At 40.2% G+C, this 16,249-nt stretch overlaps 1 protein-coding gene across 6 annotated transcripts in view; it reads left to right on the top strand.

Moving 5' to 3' along the window:
* Positions 1–16,249, top strand: part of LOC144596489 (proteasome activator complex subunit 4-like) — a 126,877-nt gene that overhangs the window by 34,040 nt on the left and 76,588 nt on the right. For 4 of the 6 annotated variants that reach the window (XM_078404829.1, XM_078404826.1, XM_078404825.1 and 1 more), the window contains 7 exons: positions 2,302–2,361; positions 3,331–3,375; positions 5,065–5,214; positions 7,648–7,711; positions 8,458–8,532; positions 10,187–10,309; positions 13,235–13,327. In XM_078404829.1, coding sequence (XP_078260955.1) covers positions 2,302–2,361; positions 3,331–3,375; positions 5,065–5,214; positions 7,648–7,711; positions 8,458–8,532; positions 10,187–10,309; positions 13,235–13,327 — 610 coding nt within the window. The remainder of the gene's footprint in view (positions 1–2,301; positions 2,362–3,330; positions 3,376–5,064; positions 5,215–7,647; positions 7,712–8,457; positions 8,533–10,186; positions 10,310–13,234; positions 13,328–16,249) is intronic. The other 2 variants (XM_078404828.1, XM_078404827.1) reach the window with 1 other exon arrangement.

The following is a 16,249-nucleotide window of genomic DNA, read 5'->3' as shown; positions in this document are numbered from 1 at the left end:
AGTCTATCTTTATTCTGGGGTTGAAATATTATTAAATTCAAAGTCTGAGTCATTGCACACCTAAGTCCCGAGTACATTTATAATGTTACATGTTAGGAGAAATGTTGTCTCCTTTATATACCAAACAACTTGCTTATAAAACTTCTGAAAAAGGGTCTCGACCCGAAACATCACCCATTCCTTCTATCCAGAGATGCTGCTTGTCCCGCTGAGTTACTCCAGCATTTTGTGTCTATCTTCGATGTACACCAGCATCTGCAGTTCCTTTCTACACACTTGCTTATAAAACTTGCTTGAAGCTAACAACAAAATAGACAAGTGATCTGTGGAGTAAGTTAAATATAAATATGGTGTACACACAAAATGCTGGAGTAACTCAACGGGTCAGGCAGCATCTCAGGAGAGAAGGAATGGGTGACATTTCGGGTCAAGACCCTTCTTCAGTCTGAAGAAGGGTCTCGACCCGAAACGTCACCCATTCCTTCTCTCTTGAAATGCTGCCTGAACCGCTGAGTTACTCCAGCATTTTGTGTCTACCTTCGATTTGAACCAGCATCTGCAGTTATTTTCCTACATAATTATGGTGTGATCATGAGATGAGAAACGTACTGAGATGCTCAAAATAATCATTGCTTTCAAACAAACAACTTCTTTGCAATTGCCATCCGTGGAAAAGGTAAATGGTTTATGACCATTATAGGCTATTATTCATGATAACACTGATGTAAGTGATGATGATTAGATGTGACATTGAAGCAGTATGTGAAGTGCAGATAATGGATTGAAATTATCATAACAATTCTGTTAATAGGAGTAAAGAGATATGGGGGATAATTCTTCAAGTTTAACATTCTTGTTGAATGTTGGAGTAATTAAATTTTAATATTTTGCATTTAATATTGTTTTAAACTTTATTTTTCTTGATCAGATTTATTTGGCAAGGATTTTGAAAGAGACTTTGATCCTGCATTAAAAAAATCACCTAAATTTTGTCTGATCATTAATATCTATTGACATGCAGTGCGATGTATTCTCAATGGTGTTGTCAAGTCAAGTCAAGTCAAGTCAAGTCAATTTTATTTGTATAGCACATTTAAAAACAACCCACGTTGACCAAAGTGCTGTACATCTGATTAGGTTCCAATGGAAAAAAAATGAAACATACAGTAGCACGCAAACAGTTCACAGCGCCTCCTCAATGAGCCTCAAACGCTAGGGAGTAGAAATAGGTTTTGAGCCTGGACTTAAAGGAGTCGATGGAGGGGGCAGTTCTGTTGGGGAGAGGGATGCTGTTCCACAGTCTAGGAGCTGCAACCGCAAAAGCGCGGTCACCCCTGAGCTTAAGCCTAGACCGCGGGATAGTGAGTAGCCCCAAGTCGGCCGACCTGAGGGACCTGGAGTTAGAGAGGGGGGTTAGAAGATTTTTGATGTAGGGGGGGGGGGGGGGGTGTCCATTTAGGGCTTTATACGTGAATAGGAGGAGCTTGAAGTTGATTCTGTACCGTACAGGGAGCCAGTGGAGAGAGGCCAGAATCGGGGTGATGTGGTCCCTTTTACGGGTACCCGTCAGGAGTCTCGCTGCGGCGTTTTGGACCAGTTGCAGGCGGGACAGGGAAGATTGGCTGATCCCAGTGTATAGGGAGTTGCAGTAGTCTAGGCGGGAGGAAATGAAAGCGTGAATGATTTTTTCTGTGTCGTCGAATTGGAGGAAAGGTTTGATTTTAGCTATGGTTCGAAGTTGGAAGAAGCTGGCTTTTACCACAGCGTTGACTTGCTTATCAAATTTTAATGCAGAGTCAAATATCATGCCGAGGTTTTTGACATGCGGTTTGACTAGGCAGGATAGACTTCCAAGACTGCCTGTTATCAATTTGATGGAGTCGGGGGGGCCGAATAGGATGACCTCAGACTTGCTCTCATTTAATTGGAGGAAGTTCTGTGCCATCCAACATTTTATGTCCTCAAGGCAGTGTAAGAGGCTGTTTAAATTTGACTGGTTGTTGGGTTTCAGGGGGAGGTAAAGCTGAGTGTCATCGGCACAGCAGTGGAAAGAAATGCTGTGCCTTTGAATGATTTGGCCAATGATTTGGGAGCATTGTTTTTAAATTCATCTCAAATGTTCTTTCAAAAATATGTAAATTGAGGGTGAGTTGTAACTTGCTGTATGAACACGGCGTAAATGACTTAGGCTGCCTTCAGCTCTTGTTGAGCATCACCTTTTTTTTTTACTGTTTATTCACCAGTGTTGCTAATTCCTTTGATTTCTGTGCCCAGTTTGACGTATTTCTCTTTATTATTCAGTTCGGCCCGACAAGGCTTGTCTTCCTCTAAATCGTGTGTGCTTAGTGTTTTGCATAGGTGGTAAGAATGTTTATACATTTGCCCGATCATTAATGCATGTTTTCTTAAAATGTGGATCTCACCACACAGATATAACATTTTTACTAAAAATGCATCTCTTATTTGTTTTTTAAATTAAAAATAAAATGATAATATTACACCACTATTGAGAATGCTGCACTGCAATGAAATTTCCCTTTAAAATTGTTTAGGCTATTTGTGTATATGCCTTAAAGGCATTATTGATACAATAGAGGACTATTTCCAATGCAAATTTTAAAAAAAGTTTAAAAAATCCAATTATAAATGGCAGAAATAAAACACAAAATTTCCTCTTGCCTGTATTCTAATTAGTCATATGATTTTATTCATTAATTCATTATTTCATTTTGATTGGTTCATATTTCAGTAGCTCATTCAAAATTATGTCAGTATTCATTATTCAAAAGGGATTTCCTTTTACTGAGATGAATAAGTAATTATAATACAAAGATTTTTAGCTACAATGTACAAAGTTTATCAGTTTGCAATTTAGAGAGCAATTTGCATTTGAGTTCTGCCCACATTTATGATTGTTAATTGTTTGTGATCAGAAAATCTGCTTTATTAAGTCTACCTTCTCTTTGCAATTATGACAAAACCATCTTCGAGTAAGTGGGGGATAGGATTGTGGAAACAAAAAATAGAATATAAAGAAACATAAATAGATACTCCGAGATGCTATCCAGATTTAATCCAAATCTATTTGTATTTCATCTTTCTTTACATTTTAAATAGGCCTTAATGCTAAAGTCATTTTTTGAAGTTGACGTGTGATCTTAATTTTCTTGATTGGCTTTGTGTGCACATTGTGGATTCAACTGTGCATGTGCATAGGCAATTCTAAGTGTTTCAGTCTTCATATGCACCATATTTCTAGATTATGTCCACTGATTATCTGTTTATAATGTTTCTGATGACAATTAATAAAATGAGCTCTCTTTTATTTAGTTCGATAGAAAATGTGCTGAAGGCATTAGTGAAGTGTTGTCGACCGTAAGTACTGACATCGTCATTGTAAAATATCTTGAGGGCTTTCGAGTGTCTTAATTTTATTTCTCTTGTGATTTTAGGATTTCTTCAATCACATGAAGCTTTTAAAGCTAACAACATCATTTTTGCATGATGTACCTTTACCTAAAAGTTGAAAGACACTTTCAGCAATAATTGGTAGAGATGGGAGGTTTATACAAAGATCCACTTGTGTCGAAACAGAAATGAATATATATCATTATCCTCAATTAACTAAATGATAGTAGATTACATCATTCAATATTTAGTTAAATCGTTATATTTTTGCATTAAAAAGGTAACATTCGTCATTTGAGTTTCCATCATTGGCCATTGCGATCATTTATGAGTTTGGTGTGGAGCTGTTCAGGAGTTTGGCTTTATTTGATGATAAGACTGGGAGCATCTGTTTGACTGGTGAATGCGATCCAGACAATATAATTAAACCTTATTTTCTCTTATTTTTAAGAATTTAAACAGCGTACATTGGAATATGTGTGTTTACTGATTATGCCCTGGAAATTTTTAATAACAAAATAGTTTTTAGAATTTACCATCTTAATTCTTTATCGTTGAAGTAATCTGAACTTAATTCTTTATCGTTGAAGTAATCTGAAGCTAACTGGTCAACATCAATGTGAAGGGAAGTTGCGATAATTCGCTTTCAGGTTTAGAGTTACTGAGCACTCAGACAGGAAGTTCTTAATTAAGAGGTCAGCCTTTGAAAAGAACACTAGGATATTTTGTGGGCTGTATTTATGGTTATTGACTAAGTTTTGGGAAAGTTCACACTGGAGATTATTAATTTTTTTTAAAATGAGGATATGTAATCGGAGATAACTGTGTGACAATGGTCGGTAAATTCATACAGCACCAAAATGGGCCCTTCAGCCCAACTCGTTCATGACCACCATGGTATCCATCTACACTTGTCCTATTTGCCTTCCCTTAACTTTTCCCATTTGTGTAACCGTCCAAATGTCTTAAAGGCTGTTATTGCATCTGCCTCAACCAATTGGTCTGGCAACTTTGTCCATGTACAAACTTCAGTCAAAAGTGTTGCTCCTCAGGTTCCGTCCTCATAGATCTTCTCTACTCTTTCCAACTTAATGCCATCTTTCCCACAGCAGGATGACCAAAACTGAACACTATACTTTGAGTGCAACTGCAACATCTAACATCTTGTACAACTGTAACATAACATCCCAGCTTTCAAACTCAATGCCCTTCCTGATAAAGATCAGCATACTCAATGCCCTTACTGATAAAGACCAAATACCATTCACTCTGAATAGTACCATGAGTACCTTGCACTTGTCTGAATTAAGTTTAATTTGCCATTCCCCGCCCTTTACCTAGCTGATTAAGATCCCACTGTAATTTTGGATAACCACCTTCACTGCACACAGTATCATCTATTTTAGCATCATCTACAAACTTCCTATGGCTCGTGCATTTTTATGTGACATGCAGTTAAAAACAATCTTGTGTTATTTGAATCCTAAAGCACTTTGAACCTTGTGGCCAAAGATATTGGGGAAATATTATGGGTTGCTTCTAAGTTAGGCACAAGTGCAGAGCATGTCTATATGTATGCTTTAAAATATTGCATGGAGCTATTTGCTGGAATACAACATACTATTTTGATTGCACAGAAATGATTTCTTGTGCTAGGTATTTTCCAGTCGAAGCTACAGCTGAGATGTTAGATGAATGGCAGCCATTGATGTGTCCTTTTGATGTCACCATGCAGAAAGCTGTCAGCTATTTTGAAATATTTCTTCCAACCTCCCTTCCACCTCATTTGCATCAGAAAGGATTCAGGTCAGTTTACAGTTGATTATCCTCGTGTAAGTTTCAAATTTATTTAATTCCTTTGATATACATCATGTTAAGGTTTTGAAAAGGCTTCTGTAACTGACTGAAGTTGCATAGACTTTTTTGTTGGTTATTTTGCTTCTGCTTGGGAAAGTTCAGGCTTGATGACCAGGACTCAGAACTTTGCAAAATACAGGTGGCACAGTGGCGCAGCAGTGGAGTTGCTCCCTTACAGCACCAGAGACCTAAGTTCGATCCTGACTATGGGTGCTGTCCATACGGAGTTTGTACATTCTCCCTGTGACCGGGCGGATTATCTCTGGGTGCTCTGGTTTTCTCCCACACTCCAAACACATACAGGTCTGCAGGTTAATTAGCTTCTGTAAACTGTAAGTTGTCCCTAGTATGTAGGAGTGCCGGTGTACGGGGTGATCGCTGGTCGGTACGGACTCGGTGGGCCGAAGGGCATGTTTTCTCGCTGTATCTCTAAAGTCTAAATAGGAAGAGTCAACAGAGAGTTTGGAAAAAAAAACAGTTGATAAATTTAACAGAGTCCTTTGCAAAAAATACACTTGACATAGGAAATATAGTCGTTGAACTTTGCTAAGACTGGTAGAGAAGATGAAATTGCATAAGAAGAGCAGTAGATTTCATTTAAAAATGTGTGAAAATGAGGAAAAGGTATAGGAGAAAAGAGTACTTCTTCAGGTTTGGCATGAACTGTGCTTTCTTTTCTCAAATCTCTCAAAACTGCAACTAAATTTGGATCTAGGGCTAGTGGAAGTGTGGTACATATTTTCAAATAGTACTGAAATAAGGGACAAAGTAAGTAATATGAAAGACTAAACAGAGCTGTAAGAATGTAATGATGGTAGAATGTGTGAAAAAAATGCAGATTGACGGGTGATGCGTGGGATGAAGCAGTATTTATATGAAAAGGGTTTGAAAAATTCTGACAGTTTTTATAGAGCAAGGAGAATTAAGGAATATCATTTGCTGAAAGAAATACAACATGGTACCAGTCATTGTAAGAACTAGAGGACAGGACATAAATGAGAGATTAAGTATAAGCTATTTACTTTGGAGAACATGAGGCAGTGATGGTATTCACCAGGTACTCTACACCTTGGTCTAATTAACTCAAATTTCACTGTACCTTAATTGGTACATGTGACAATAAACTGAACTTGAAACCTTAATACCAGCTTAATACCAGCTCTCTTGCATTTCCTTATCTGAAGACTTTACTTTATCTGCACTCCCCATGTTTAGCACCACAAAAATTAAATAAGTTGTGGATTCCCACACATTTAACCCGCTATAAAAGAGCAGTGATTCTTTTGCTTACATATGCTTTCATATAGAGTCATAGAGTGATACAGTGTGGAAACAGGCCCTTCGGCCCAACTTGCCCACACCAGCCAACATGTCCCAGCTCCACTAGTCCCACCTGCCTGTGCTTGGTCCATATCCCTCCAAACCTGTCCTATCCATGTACTTGTCTAACTGTTTCTTAAACATTGGGATAGTCCCAGCCTCAACTACCTCATCTGGTGTTCCATACACCCAACACCCTTTGTGTGAAAAAGTTACCCCTTAGATTCCTATTAAATCTTTACCCCCTTCACCCTGAATCCATGTCCTCTGGTCCTCAATTCCCCTACTCTGGGCAAGAGACTGTGCATCTACACGATCTATTCCTCTCATGATTTTGTACACCTCTATAAGATCACCCTTATCCTCCTGCACTCCAAGGAATAGAGACTCAGCCTTCTCAACCTCTCCCAAGAGCTCACACCCTCCAGTCCTGGCAACATCCTCGTAAATCCTCTCTGAACCCTTTCAAGCTTGACAATATCTTTCCTATAACATGGTGCCCAGAACTGAAGACAATACTCTAAATGCAGTCTCACCAACATCTTATACAACTACAATTAGTGTAGGAAAATAACTGCAGATGCTGGTACAAATCAAAGGTATTTATTTACAACTACAACATGACCGTCCAATTTCTATACTCTGTACTCTGACTGATGAAGGCCAAATGTGTCAAAAGCCTTTTTGACCACCTTATCTACCTGCGACTCGATCTTCAAGGAACCATGCACCTGCACTCCTAGATCCCTCTGCTCTACAACACTCCCCAGTGGCCTACCATTCACTGTGTAGGTCCTGCCCTTGTTAGACGTCCCAAAATGCAACACCTCACACTTCTCTGTATTCAATTCCATCAACCTTTCCTCAGCCTGCCTGGCCAATGATCCAGATCCTGCTGCAATCTTTCACAACCATCTTCACTATCTGCAAGACCACCCACTTTGTATCATCAGCAAACTTGCTAATCTTGCCCTGTATGTTCTTATCCAAATCATTGATGTAGATGACAAACAGACAAATGCTTTAATATATTTGGCTTCATGTTTGTTTTATTTACTGCAGGCTTTGGTTTGATGAATTTATCGGCCTCTATGTCGCAGTTCAGAATCTCCCACAATGGGAAGGGGTAAGTTAGTCCTTCTAATTGACTCATAGAATGAGAAGTTCTGGGTAACATCACAATGGCCATCTTTCACAGGTACACTGACAGTGTTTGGATCCAAGTCTTCACTGGCCCTCAGCCCCTTTTAGTTATTTATTGGCAGTTTCTGAGGTACAGAATATTGACTGAGCTGCAAGTTCCACCTGTGTAACAAATACCATAAGTCTATTACTGGTTATGTCCATGTTTTGGGAACTGTTACAATCTGCACACAATTACAGGTGCTCCTCAGCTTCTGTATATTTCCAACTGTTGCTTTCCTTTTGTGCACCTGTTCTATTGGCCAGGCTATCGGCACCCATTATTATGCATTTAAACTATAATCTGAATTTAAATGTGAAGCTTCAATCATTTCTATCTACTAAAGCCAATGAAAGCCCAGGCCTTAATGCAATCTGTGTTTCCTCTTCCTAATGTTTCCACTTTTGGCTTGGCATCTATTGTTTTGTAGGCAGCAAAGGTGTATTCTGTGCTGATGATGCAGTGATAATAAACTGAATTGTGAGTGCCTTTTTGCTCACATTTTTCGTTTTTGAGAAATTAAGATTACCAGTGCATTTTAATATATGAAATTTTCAGATTGACAGTGTTAACATGAAAAATATATTGCAAACAGTGAGAAAATTAATTGTTAAAAAACTATGATTAAAAGTACAAATGGGCTCTTTAATTAAGTACAAACCTTAAAATGTTGTTTCTGTTGTTCACAGAATTTGGTAAACCTGTTTGCTCGTTTGGCTACAAATAACATTGGGTACATTGATTGGGATGAATACATTCCAAAGGTAACTTGCATTCTTATTTTCAAGTATAGTAATGACTGTATGTGGCTTCCTGATTTTAAGGCACTACCTTGGTTGGTGCAGACAGATAACACCTGACGATTTTAAAAACTGCATACGTACTTTCAAAAACAGCATGGGGGAAAAACCTGGATGAATTTCCCCAAGACTTTTCTGTGGCTTATTCTTGAGCATCATCTTTTTGTGTATCTTAACAGTGATGTTAGGAGGGAACATCTGAGTAGTTTTACCTGTTAATTCAAGAGAAAATGTTGTGGAAACTAAGTCAAACCACTAACTTTAATCTTTAAAGGCAAGCTGTATTTATGTTATTAAAAACATCGGAAAGTTGAATTGATATGTTTTTGAGGGAAAATAATTTGCTGGGCTTTGAGGAAGGAGCAGGGTAATCGGATTAAATGGGCTGCTCTGCAAAGGACTGATGAAGACACTGAGTAAACTGGTCTTTGTTGCTGTTATGATTCTCCATGAATAATAGTTTTGTAAAAACCTTCAGAAATAAATATATAAACCAAATCTATTGTACAGATTTTACAATAAATCATGGAAAGACAAAGACTGGACTAGAGAGTCTGAGCTATAGGGAGAGGTTGCGTAGTTTGGGACTCGATTCCTTGGAGCGCAGGAGGATTAGGGGTGATCTTAAAGAAGTGTATAAAATCAGGAGAGAAATAGATCGGGTAGATGCACAGAGTCTCTTGCCCAGAGTAGGGGAATCGAGGACCAGAGGACATAGGTTTAGGGTGAAGGGGAAAGATTTAATAGGAATCTATGGGGTAATGTTTTCACACAAAGGGTGGTGGGTGTTTGGAGTAAGCTGCCAGAGAAGGTAGTTGAGGCTGGGACTATCCCAACGTTTATGAAACAGTTAGACAGGTACATGAATGGGATAGGTTTGGAAGGATATGGACCAAATGCAGGTAGGTGGGTAATTTGGGCCAAAGGGCCTGCTTCCACGCTGTATCATCCCATGAGATTGAAACTATTTTTAAAGATTAAATTGCGGGAATCATTTGGGCAAAATGATATAATTTAATGAAATTTAAGAGAGTTTTAAAAGTATTTCAAAAGTAAACTATTTTTTAAAAGTAAAATCTTTATAATATATTGCATTCTGAGTCTGCTTCCTAAGACATATGGCTCTCTTCTTCTATTAAAACGGGGCTTCCTCTGAGCTGGTGCAAGAACTTTATAAGATAAGTTAGCTATTTAAAGCCAGACATTTATATTGCCATGTTGGAGGTCCTCATTGATTTTTGTGCTGATGAGTTTGCAGAGATGCAATGAACCATTGTCAGCATTTCTGGGACTTTCAGGTGAAATCATGCCTGCTTGTAAATCCACAGTTGTCTGTTTCATGGACTAGTGATGACAAATACTGCTCATAATCTAGTCATCACTTTTGCATAATCCAGGCCATTGAAATTGCAATTGCATCAAAAAGTCAAATATTAATCTTGATGTCCAGTTGTTTCGTTATTCATCAGTGATCCAAAATAACTGGTGACGGGGTATTTTTTTGTTTAAAACAGTTGTTTTGTTATAATGGTTTTTGTCTCCCAACTAAAACTATTTAAATTGAAATTATGTTATTGGACCATATATCATTGGTAACTGAATATCTTGTATTTTGCAGATATTTACCAGATTTCTGAGAAGTTTAAATCTGCCAGTAGGAAGCAGCCAAGTATCAACTTCAAAATATTTATCAAATGCATATGAAATGGGACATGTGGTGGTTTGGATCACTTCTATGCTGGTTAGTATTTAATTATAGATCTTGGGCTATTTAGAAGAAGTGTTTTCACATTTTATTAACCTCATGGTCAAAGTGAGTTAACAAATTTGTTTCTCAGTCTAATTTTCACGTACATTTCAATTTCTTAATATAATTGTCCAATCATATGTAACATTAAAAAAGTTAACAGTTAATGTAGAATGCATTTGTCAGTGAATTGAATTGAATAAATTTTATTAGCCAAATATGTATACATACAAGGAATTTGCCTTGGTGCTTTGCTCTTAAGTAACAACACAATATACAGTAAACAATTAAGAATAAAACATTATAATTTAAACATGTGAAGAATGAAATAAAATACCAGAGCAAAAGGAAGCTACAGACTTTTGGTTGTTGAGTAGAGCTATTGCTCGTGGAAAAAAGTTGTTTTTATGTCTGGCTGTGGCGGCTTTGACAGTCCGGAGTCGCCTTCCAGAGGGAAGTGCTTCAAAGAGTTTGTGGGGTCAGAGATGATCTTACCCACTCGCTTCCTGGCGCTTGCAGTGTACAGTTCATCGATGGGGGGAAGGTTGCAGCCAACAACCTTCTCAGCTGATGCGCTGCAGCCTCCGGATGTCATGCTCGGTGGCTGAACCAAACCATGATGGAGAAGGTGAGGACAGACTCTATGATGGCAATATAAAACTGGACCATCATTGCCTGGGACAGTTTGTGTTTTCTCAGCTGCCGCAGGAAGTACATCCTCTGTTGGACCTTTATGACTGCCATTTAAGGTCCCTGGAGATGATGGTTCCAAGGAAGTTTAATGACTCCACAGATGTGACTGTGGTGTTGTTGATGGGGAATGGGGGGAGGGGAGGGGGAGCTCTCTTAAAATCCACAATCAATTCCACTGTCTTAGGAGCATTGAGCTCCAGGCTGTTGCAAAAGCACCAGGAAACCAGCTGTGTCACTTCCTGTCTGTAGGCAGATTCCTCCCCATCCTGGATCAGTCCAATCAGGATTGTGTCATCCGCAAACTTGAGAAACTTGACAATGGAAGTATCTGTTAATAATTCAGAGCTCGGGTTTCCAACATTGTCTTTCATCATTAAAGGACATGATGTGGGATCTGCAAATGATTTCTACTTCAATTGCAAATGATTTTTACTTCATTTTTAAATGTTGTAAATGCTTCTGGCATGTGTGGAGCCACAGTAGATGGGTTTAATTAAATATTTCTCATCTGTATTTATCAAGGAGGCAAAGGAATTAAAGGAAATTAATATATTGGAATATATCCACATTACAAAAGAGGACCTAGGGATCCTAAGGCATGTGAAGATGGATAAATCCCCATGGTATGATCAAGCATATCCTAGGCCATTATAGAGGCTGGGAAGCAACTGTAGGAGCCCTGGCATCGATATTTGCATCATATTTAGCTGCGGGTGAGGTAGCAGAAGACTGGAGGGTGGTCTGTGCTGTTTTATTTAAGGAAGGCTGTAAGAACAAGTTGGATTTTCCAGGCCGGTGAGCCTAACATCAGTAGTGGGGAAAGGTACTGGAGGGAATTCTGAGAAGTAGGATCTATCTGGATTTGGAAAGGTAAGGTCTGATTACAGATAGTCAGCATGGCTTTGTGCACTCCCGAATTATGACTCCCAACTGTTTTTAGAAGAGGATTGAACAGGGAAGGGTATGGACCTGAGCAAGGCCTTTGACAAGATCCCATGTTGTCGGCTAGCTAGCATGGAAGTTTGGACCATGTGGAAGCCAGGGTGAGCTGGGCAATTTGATACAAAATGGCTTGATGGAAGGAGTCAATCAGGGTGGTAGTAGATGAATAAGTGGTATTTATTCACAAAATGCTGGAGTAACTCAGCAGGTCAGGCAGCATCTCAGGAGAGAAGGAATGGGTGATGTTTCGGGTCGAGACCCTTCTTCAGACTGATGTCAGGGGGGCGGGACAAAGGTAGTAGAGGGCTGTTATGCAGATTGGAGGCCTGTAATGAGCAAGGATCAGTGTTATTTGACATTTTTATAACAATTTGGATGATAACGTCGTTAATGTGGTTAGTAAATTTGTGGGTGACAATAAATATCAGTGGACAGTGAAGAGGGTTATCTAAGATCATAATGAACTGGTGAATTGGGTCAAAGAATGGTAGATGGAACTTAACTCGGACAAGTTTGAGGTGTTGTATTTTGGAAACTGAAACCAGGACAGGATTTACACAGTAAATGGTCGGGACCCAGAGAGTTTGTGGAACTGAGAGACCTGGGAATGCAGGTGCCTAGTTCCCTGAATGTTGCCATGCAGGTAGGCAGGATGGTGAAAAAGGCATTTGGCACATTTGCCTTCTTAGGTCAGGATACTGAATACAGGTGAGATGTTGCGATGCAACTGTACAAATCATAGTGTGCAGTTCTGATCACTCAGCGATGTCATTAAGCTGGAAAAGGTGCAGAAAAGATTAATGAAGACGTCACCGGGAAAGGCTTGGGTTATAAGGAGAGGCGGGATACTTAAGGACTTTTTTCCCCGAAATGTAGGAGATTGAGAGGTGAGCTTAGAGAGGTGCAGAAAGTCTGAAGGAATACAGATAAGGTGGGTGGTCATAATCTTTTGCCCAGGGTAGGGCATAGATTTAAGGTAAGAGATTTATAAATAGACTTAAAATGACCCAATGGGCAACTTTTGACACGTGATACATATATGGAACCTAGAGGAAACCAGAGGAAACAATACAGGTGGGTACAATTACAATATTTATGATATTTGGACAGATACATAGATAGGAAAGGTTCAGAAAGATATGGGCCAAATGTAGATAGATGGGACTAGTTCATATAGACATCTTCGGCATGCATGAGTTGGGCCAATGGGCCTGTTTCCGTGTTGTATATCTCTATGACTCAATGTGTATTCAAAAAATAAAATCTAATTTTTTAATTTCATAGGGTGGTCCCAGTAAGCTTGCACAGAAGCATTTGAGTGGATTTTTTAACAGCATTGCATCTTTCTATCACCCATCTAATAACGGGAGATGGTTGGTATGTATTTTTTAAATTTATATTGCTGTCTGTTAAAATAATTAATACTGCCATCATGAATGGTAGGATGCTATTTATTTTGTTGTTTGTTTATTTGTATGAATGTTCTGGACTGCCTGTACCATCCAGTTCATCTTAAATAACCAAACTATTTCTAATTCCTGACTCAAAGGATATGTTGTAATAACTCAAGTGCTGTAATAGGAAGGGATCCTTCCTGACTCTAAAATGTTTTTATAATAATAATAATAATAATGCATTACATTTATATAGCGCTTTTCAAACACTCAAAGACACTTTACAGGGATTACTAGAACATAGAGAAGAAAATAAATAGATAAATAAGTAAACAAACAGAAAAAGGAGACAGAAGGTGAGGTGACGTTCAGTGGTTGAAGGCAGTGCTGAACAGGTGAGACTTCAGTAATGTTTTGAATGTGGTGAGTGAGGAGGAGTCTCTGACGGTTTGGGGTAGTGAGTTCCAGAGGGTGGGAGCAGCGATGGAGAAAGCCCTGTCCCCCCAGGATCTGAGTTTGGTCCGGATGGGGGGGGACAGGAGGTTGGCAGCAGCAGAGCGGAGCGTGCAGGTGGGAGTGTGCCTGTGGAGGAGGTCAGTCAGGTAGGATGGGGCCAGGTTATGGATGGCTTTGTCGGTCATGAGGAGGATTTTGTACTGGATTCTCTGGGGGATGGGGAGCCAGTGGAGCTTGTAAAGGACGGGGGTGATATGGTCACGGATCGGGGAGTGGGTGAGTAGACGGGCAGCGGAGTTTTGAATGTATTGAAGTTTACTGATGATTTGTGAGGGTGAGCCATAGAGGAGGCTGTTGCAGTAGTCCAGACGGGAGGTGATGAAGGCGTGGATGAGGGTTTCTGCAGCTGTGGAGGAGAGGGATGGACGGAGACGGGCGATGTTTTTGAGGTGGAAGAAGGCTGTCTTTGTGATGTGTTTGATGTGTTTGTCGAAGGAGAGGGTTTGATCAAAGATGATTCCAAGATTCCGGATGTGAGGGGAGGTGGATACTGGGAGACCATCAATATTGAGGATGACGTTTTGGGTGGATTTGGTGAGTGTTTTTGGACCAATGATGATGATTTCAGATTTGTTGCAGTTGAGTTTGAGCAAATTTGATTGAAGCCAAGATTTTATTTCAGTGATGCAGTTTGTCAGTGTAGAGTGTGTGGTGGTGGAGATTGACTTGGTGGAGATGAGGAGCTGGATATCATCGGCGAAGCAGTGGAAGTTGAGACCATGACGGCAGATTAATTGACCAAGGGGGAACAGGTAGAGGATGAAGAGGAGGGGGCCAAGGACTGAGCCTTGGGGGACACCTTGGGGGAGGGGAGCGGTGGGGGATTTACAGTTGTTAATGGAGATGAACTGGTGCCTGTCGGAGAGGTAAGATTTGATCCAGGATAGGGCTGTGCCGGTGATGTTAAAGGAGGTTTCAAGTCGGGTGAGGAGAATGGAGTGATTTATGGTGTCAAAGGCGGCGCTGAGGTCAAGTAGGATGAGGATGTTGAGGTTGCCAGCGTCAGAGGAGAGGAAAAGGTCATTTGTGATTTTGAGGAGCGCAGTTTCAGTACTGTGGTTGGAGCGGAATCCGGATTGGAAAGTTTCATACAGGTTATTGGTAGAGAGGTGGTATTTGAGTTGAGAAGCTACAGCACGTTCCAAAACTTTGGACAGAAAGGGTAGGTTGGAGATTGGTCTGAAGTTGTTTGGGGTGTCAGGGTTGAGACCAGGTTTTTTCAGAATGGGGTGACAGCAGCGATTTTGAGGGATGGCTGGACGATGCCAGTGGACAGGGAGGAGTTTATTGTTGCAGTGATAAGTGGAGAGAGAGCAGGAAGGCAGGCCTTGACAAAGCTGGAGGGGATGGGGTCCAGAGAGCAGGTGGCAGTTTTTATTCCTGTGAAGAGGTCAGAGAGGTCGGTGGTGGAGACTGGGGAGAACTGAGGCAGGGGTTGACAGGATAAGGGGGGGCAGGTGGTTTGAGGGGGAGCAGGTGCGTTGGTGGTTAAGGTGCTGTAGATGCTGTCTATTTTGCTTTGGAAGAATGAAAGGAGAGTGGTGCATTTGTCAACTGTGAATGACTGGGAGATGGTGTCCAGGGGGCTGAGGAGTTTGTTTCTGGTAGAGAAGAGTGCTTTTGGGTTTCCGGAGCCAGAGTGAATTATTTGAGATTAGTAGGTGGAGTGGGCGCGGGAGAGGGCATCTTTGTAGTGCTGCAGGTGGTCTTTGTAGGCTTGGGAGTGAATTGTGAGACCTGTTTTGTTGCGGAGTCTTTCAAGTTGGCGAGCATGAGTTTTCATCATGCGGAGTTCGGGGGTAAACCAGGGAGCAGAGTGGGTGAAGGAAACTGTTTTGGTTTTTATAGGTGCAAGTTGGTCGAGGCAGGAGGAGAGAGTGGTTGTAGTAGTCAGTGAGGTCAGAGGGGCTGTAGAGGTCAACGAAGGGAGAGGCGGATATTATTTCAGAGAGGGAGGATGAGAGCGAGGTAGGTGAAACAGAGTTCAGCTTATGAAATAAGATAAAGGAGCTAGTAACATCATTGATGAAGTCTGACTGATATTCAATACTTAAATATTAATTAAGTGTTTCTGCTTCATTCCGCATTAAAACTTTGTGTTATTATTTTCTTTTCAATTTTGCGGGTTAGAGAAAATGTTAAGTTATGACTTGATTTTCCAGGTTTTTATTTAAAACTTCCTGTGTGAGTGTATGTTTTCATCAGCGGTTAGCAGCATTGCCTTCTCTGTGATATGTGTGCTTCTCTTTCATCAAATTACTTAAACCTGCAAAAGTCACTGCAGCAATTAAGTAACAGATGTATTTGTGTTCACCATACTTGTAAATACTTGGTAGTGAATGTCGTAGTTAGCAGTGCATTGAGCATAACAGAGTCACTTAGGTTTTAT

Source organism: Rhinoraja longicauda, chromosome 9 (genome assembly GCF_053455715.1).
Source record: "Rhinoraja longicauda isolate Sanriku21f chromosome 9, sRhiLon1.1, whole genome shotgun sequence".
In the NCBI taxonomy this organism is placed as follows: domain Eukaryota; kingdom Metazoa; phylum Chordata; class Chondrichthyes; order Rajiformes; family Arhynchobatidae; genus Rhinoraja; species Rhinoraja longicauda.
This window is presented reverse-complemented; position numbering and strand designations above follow the sequence as displayed.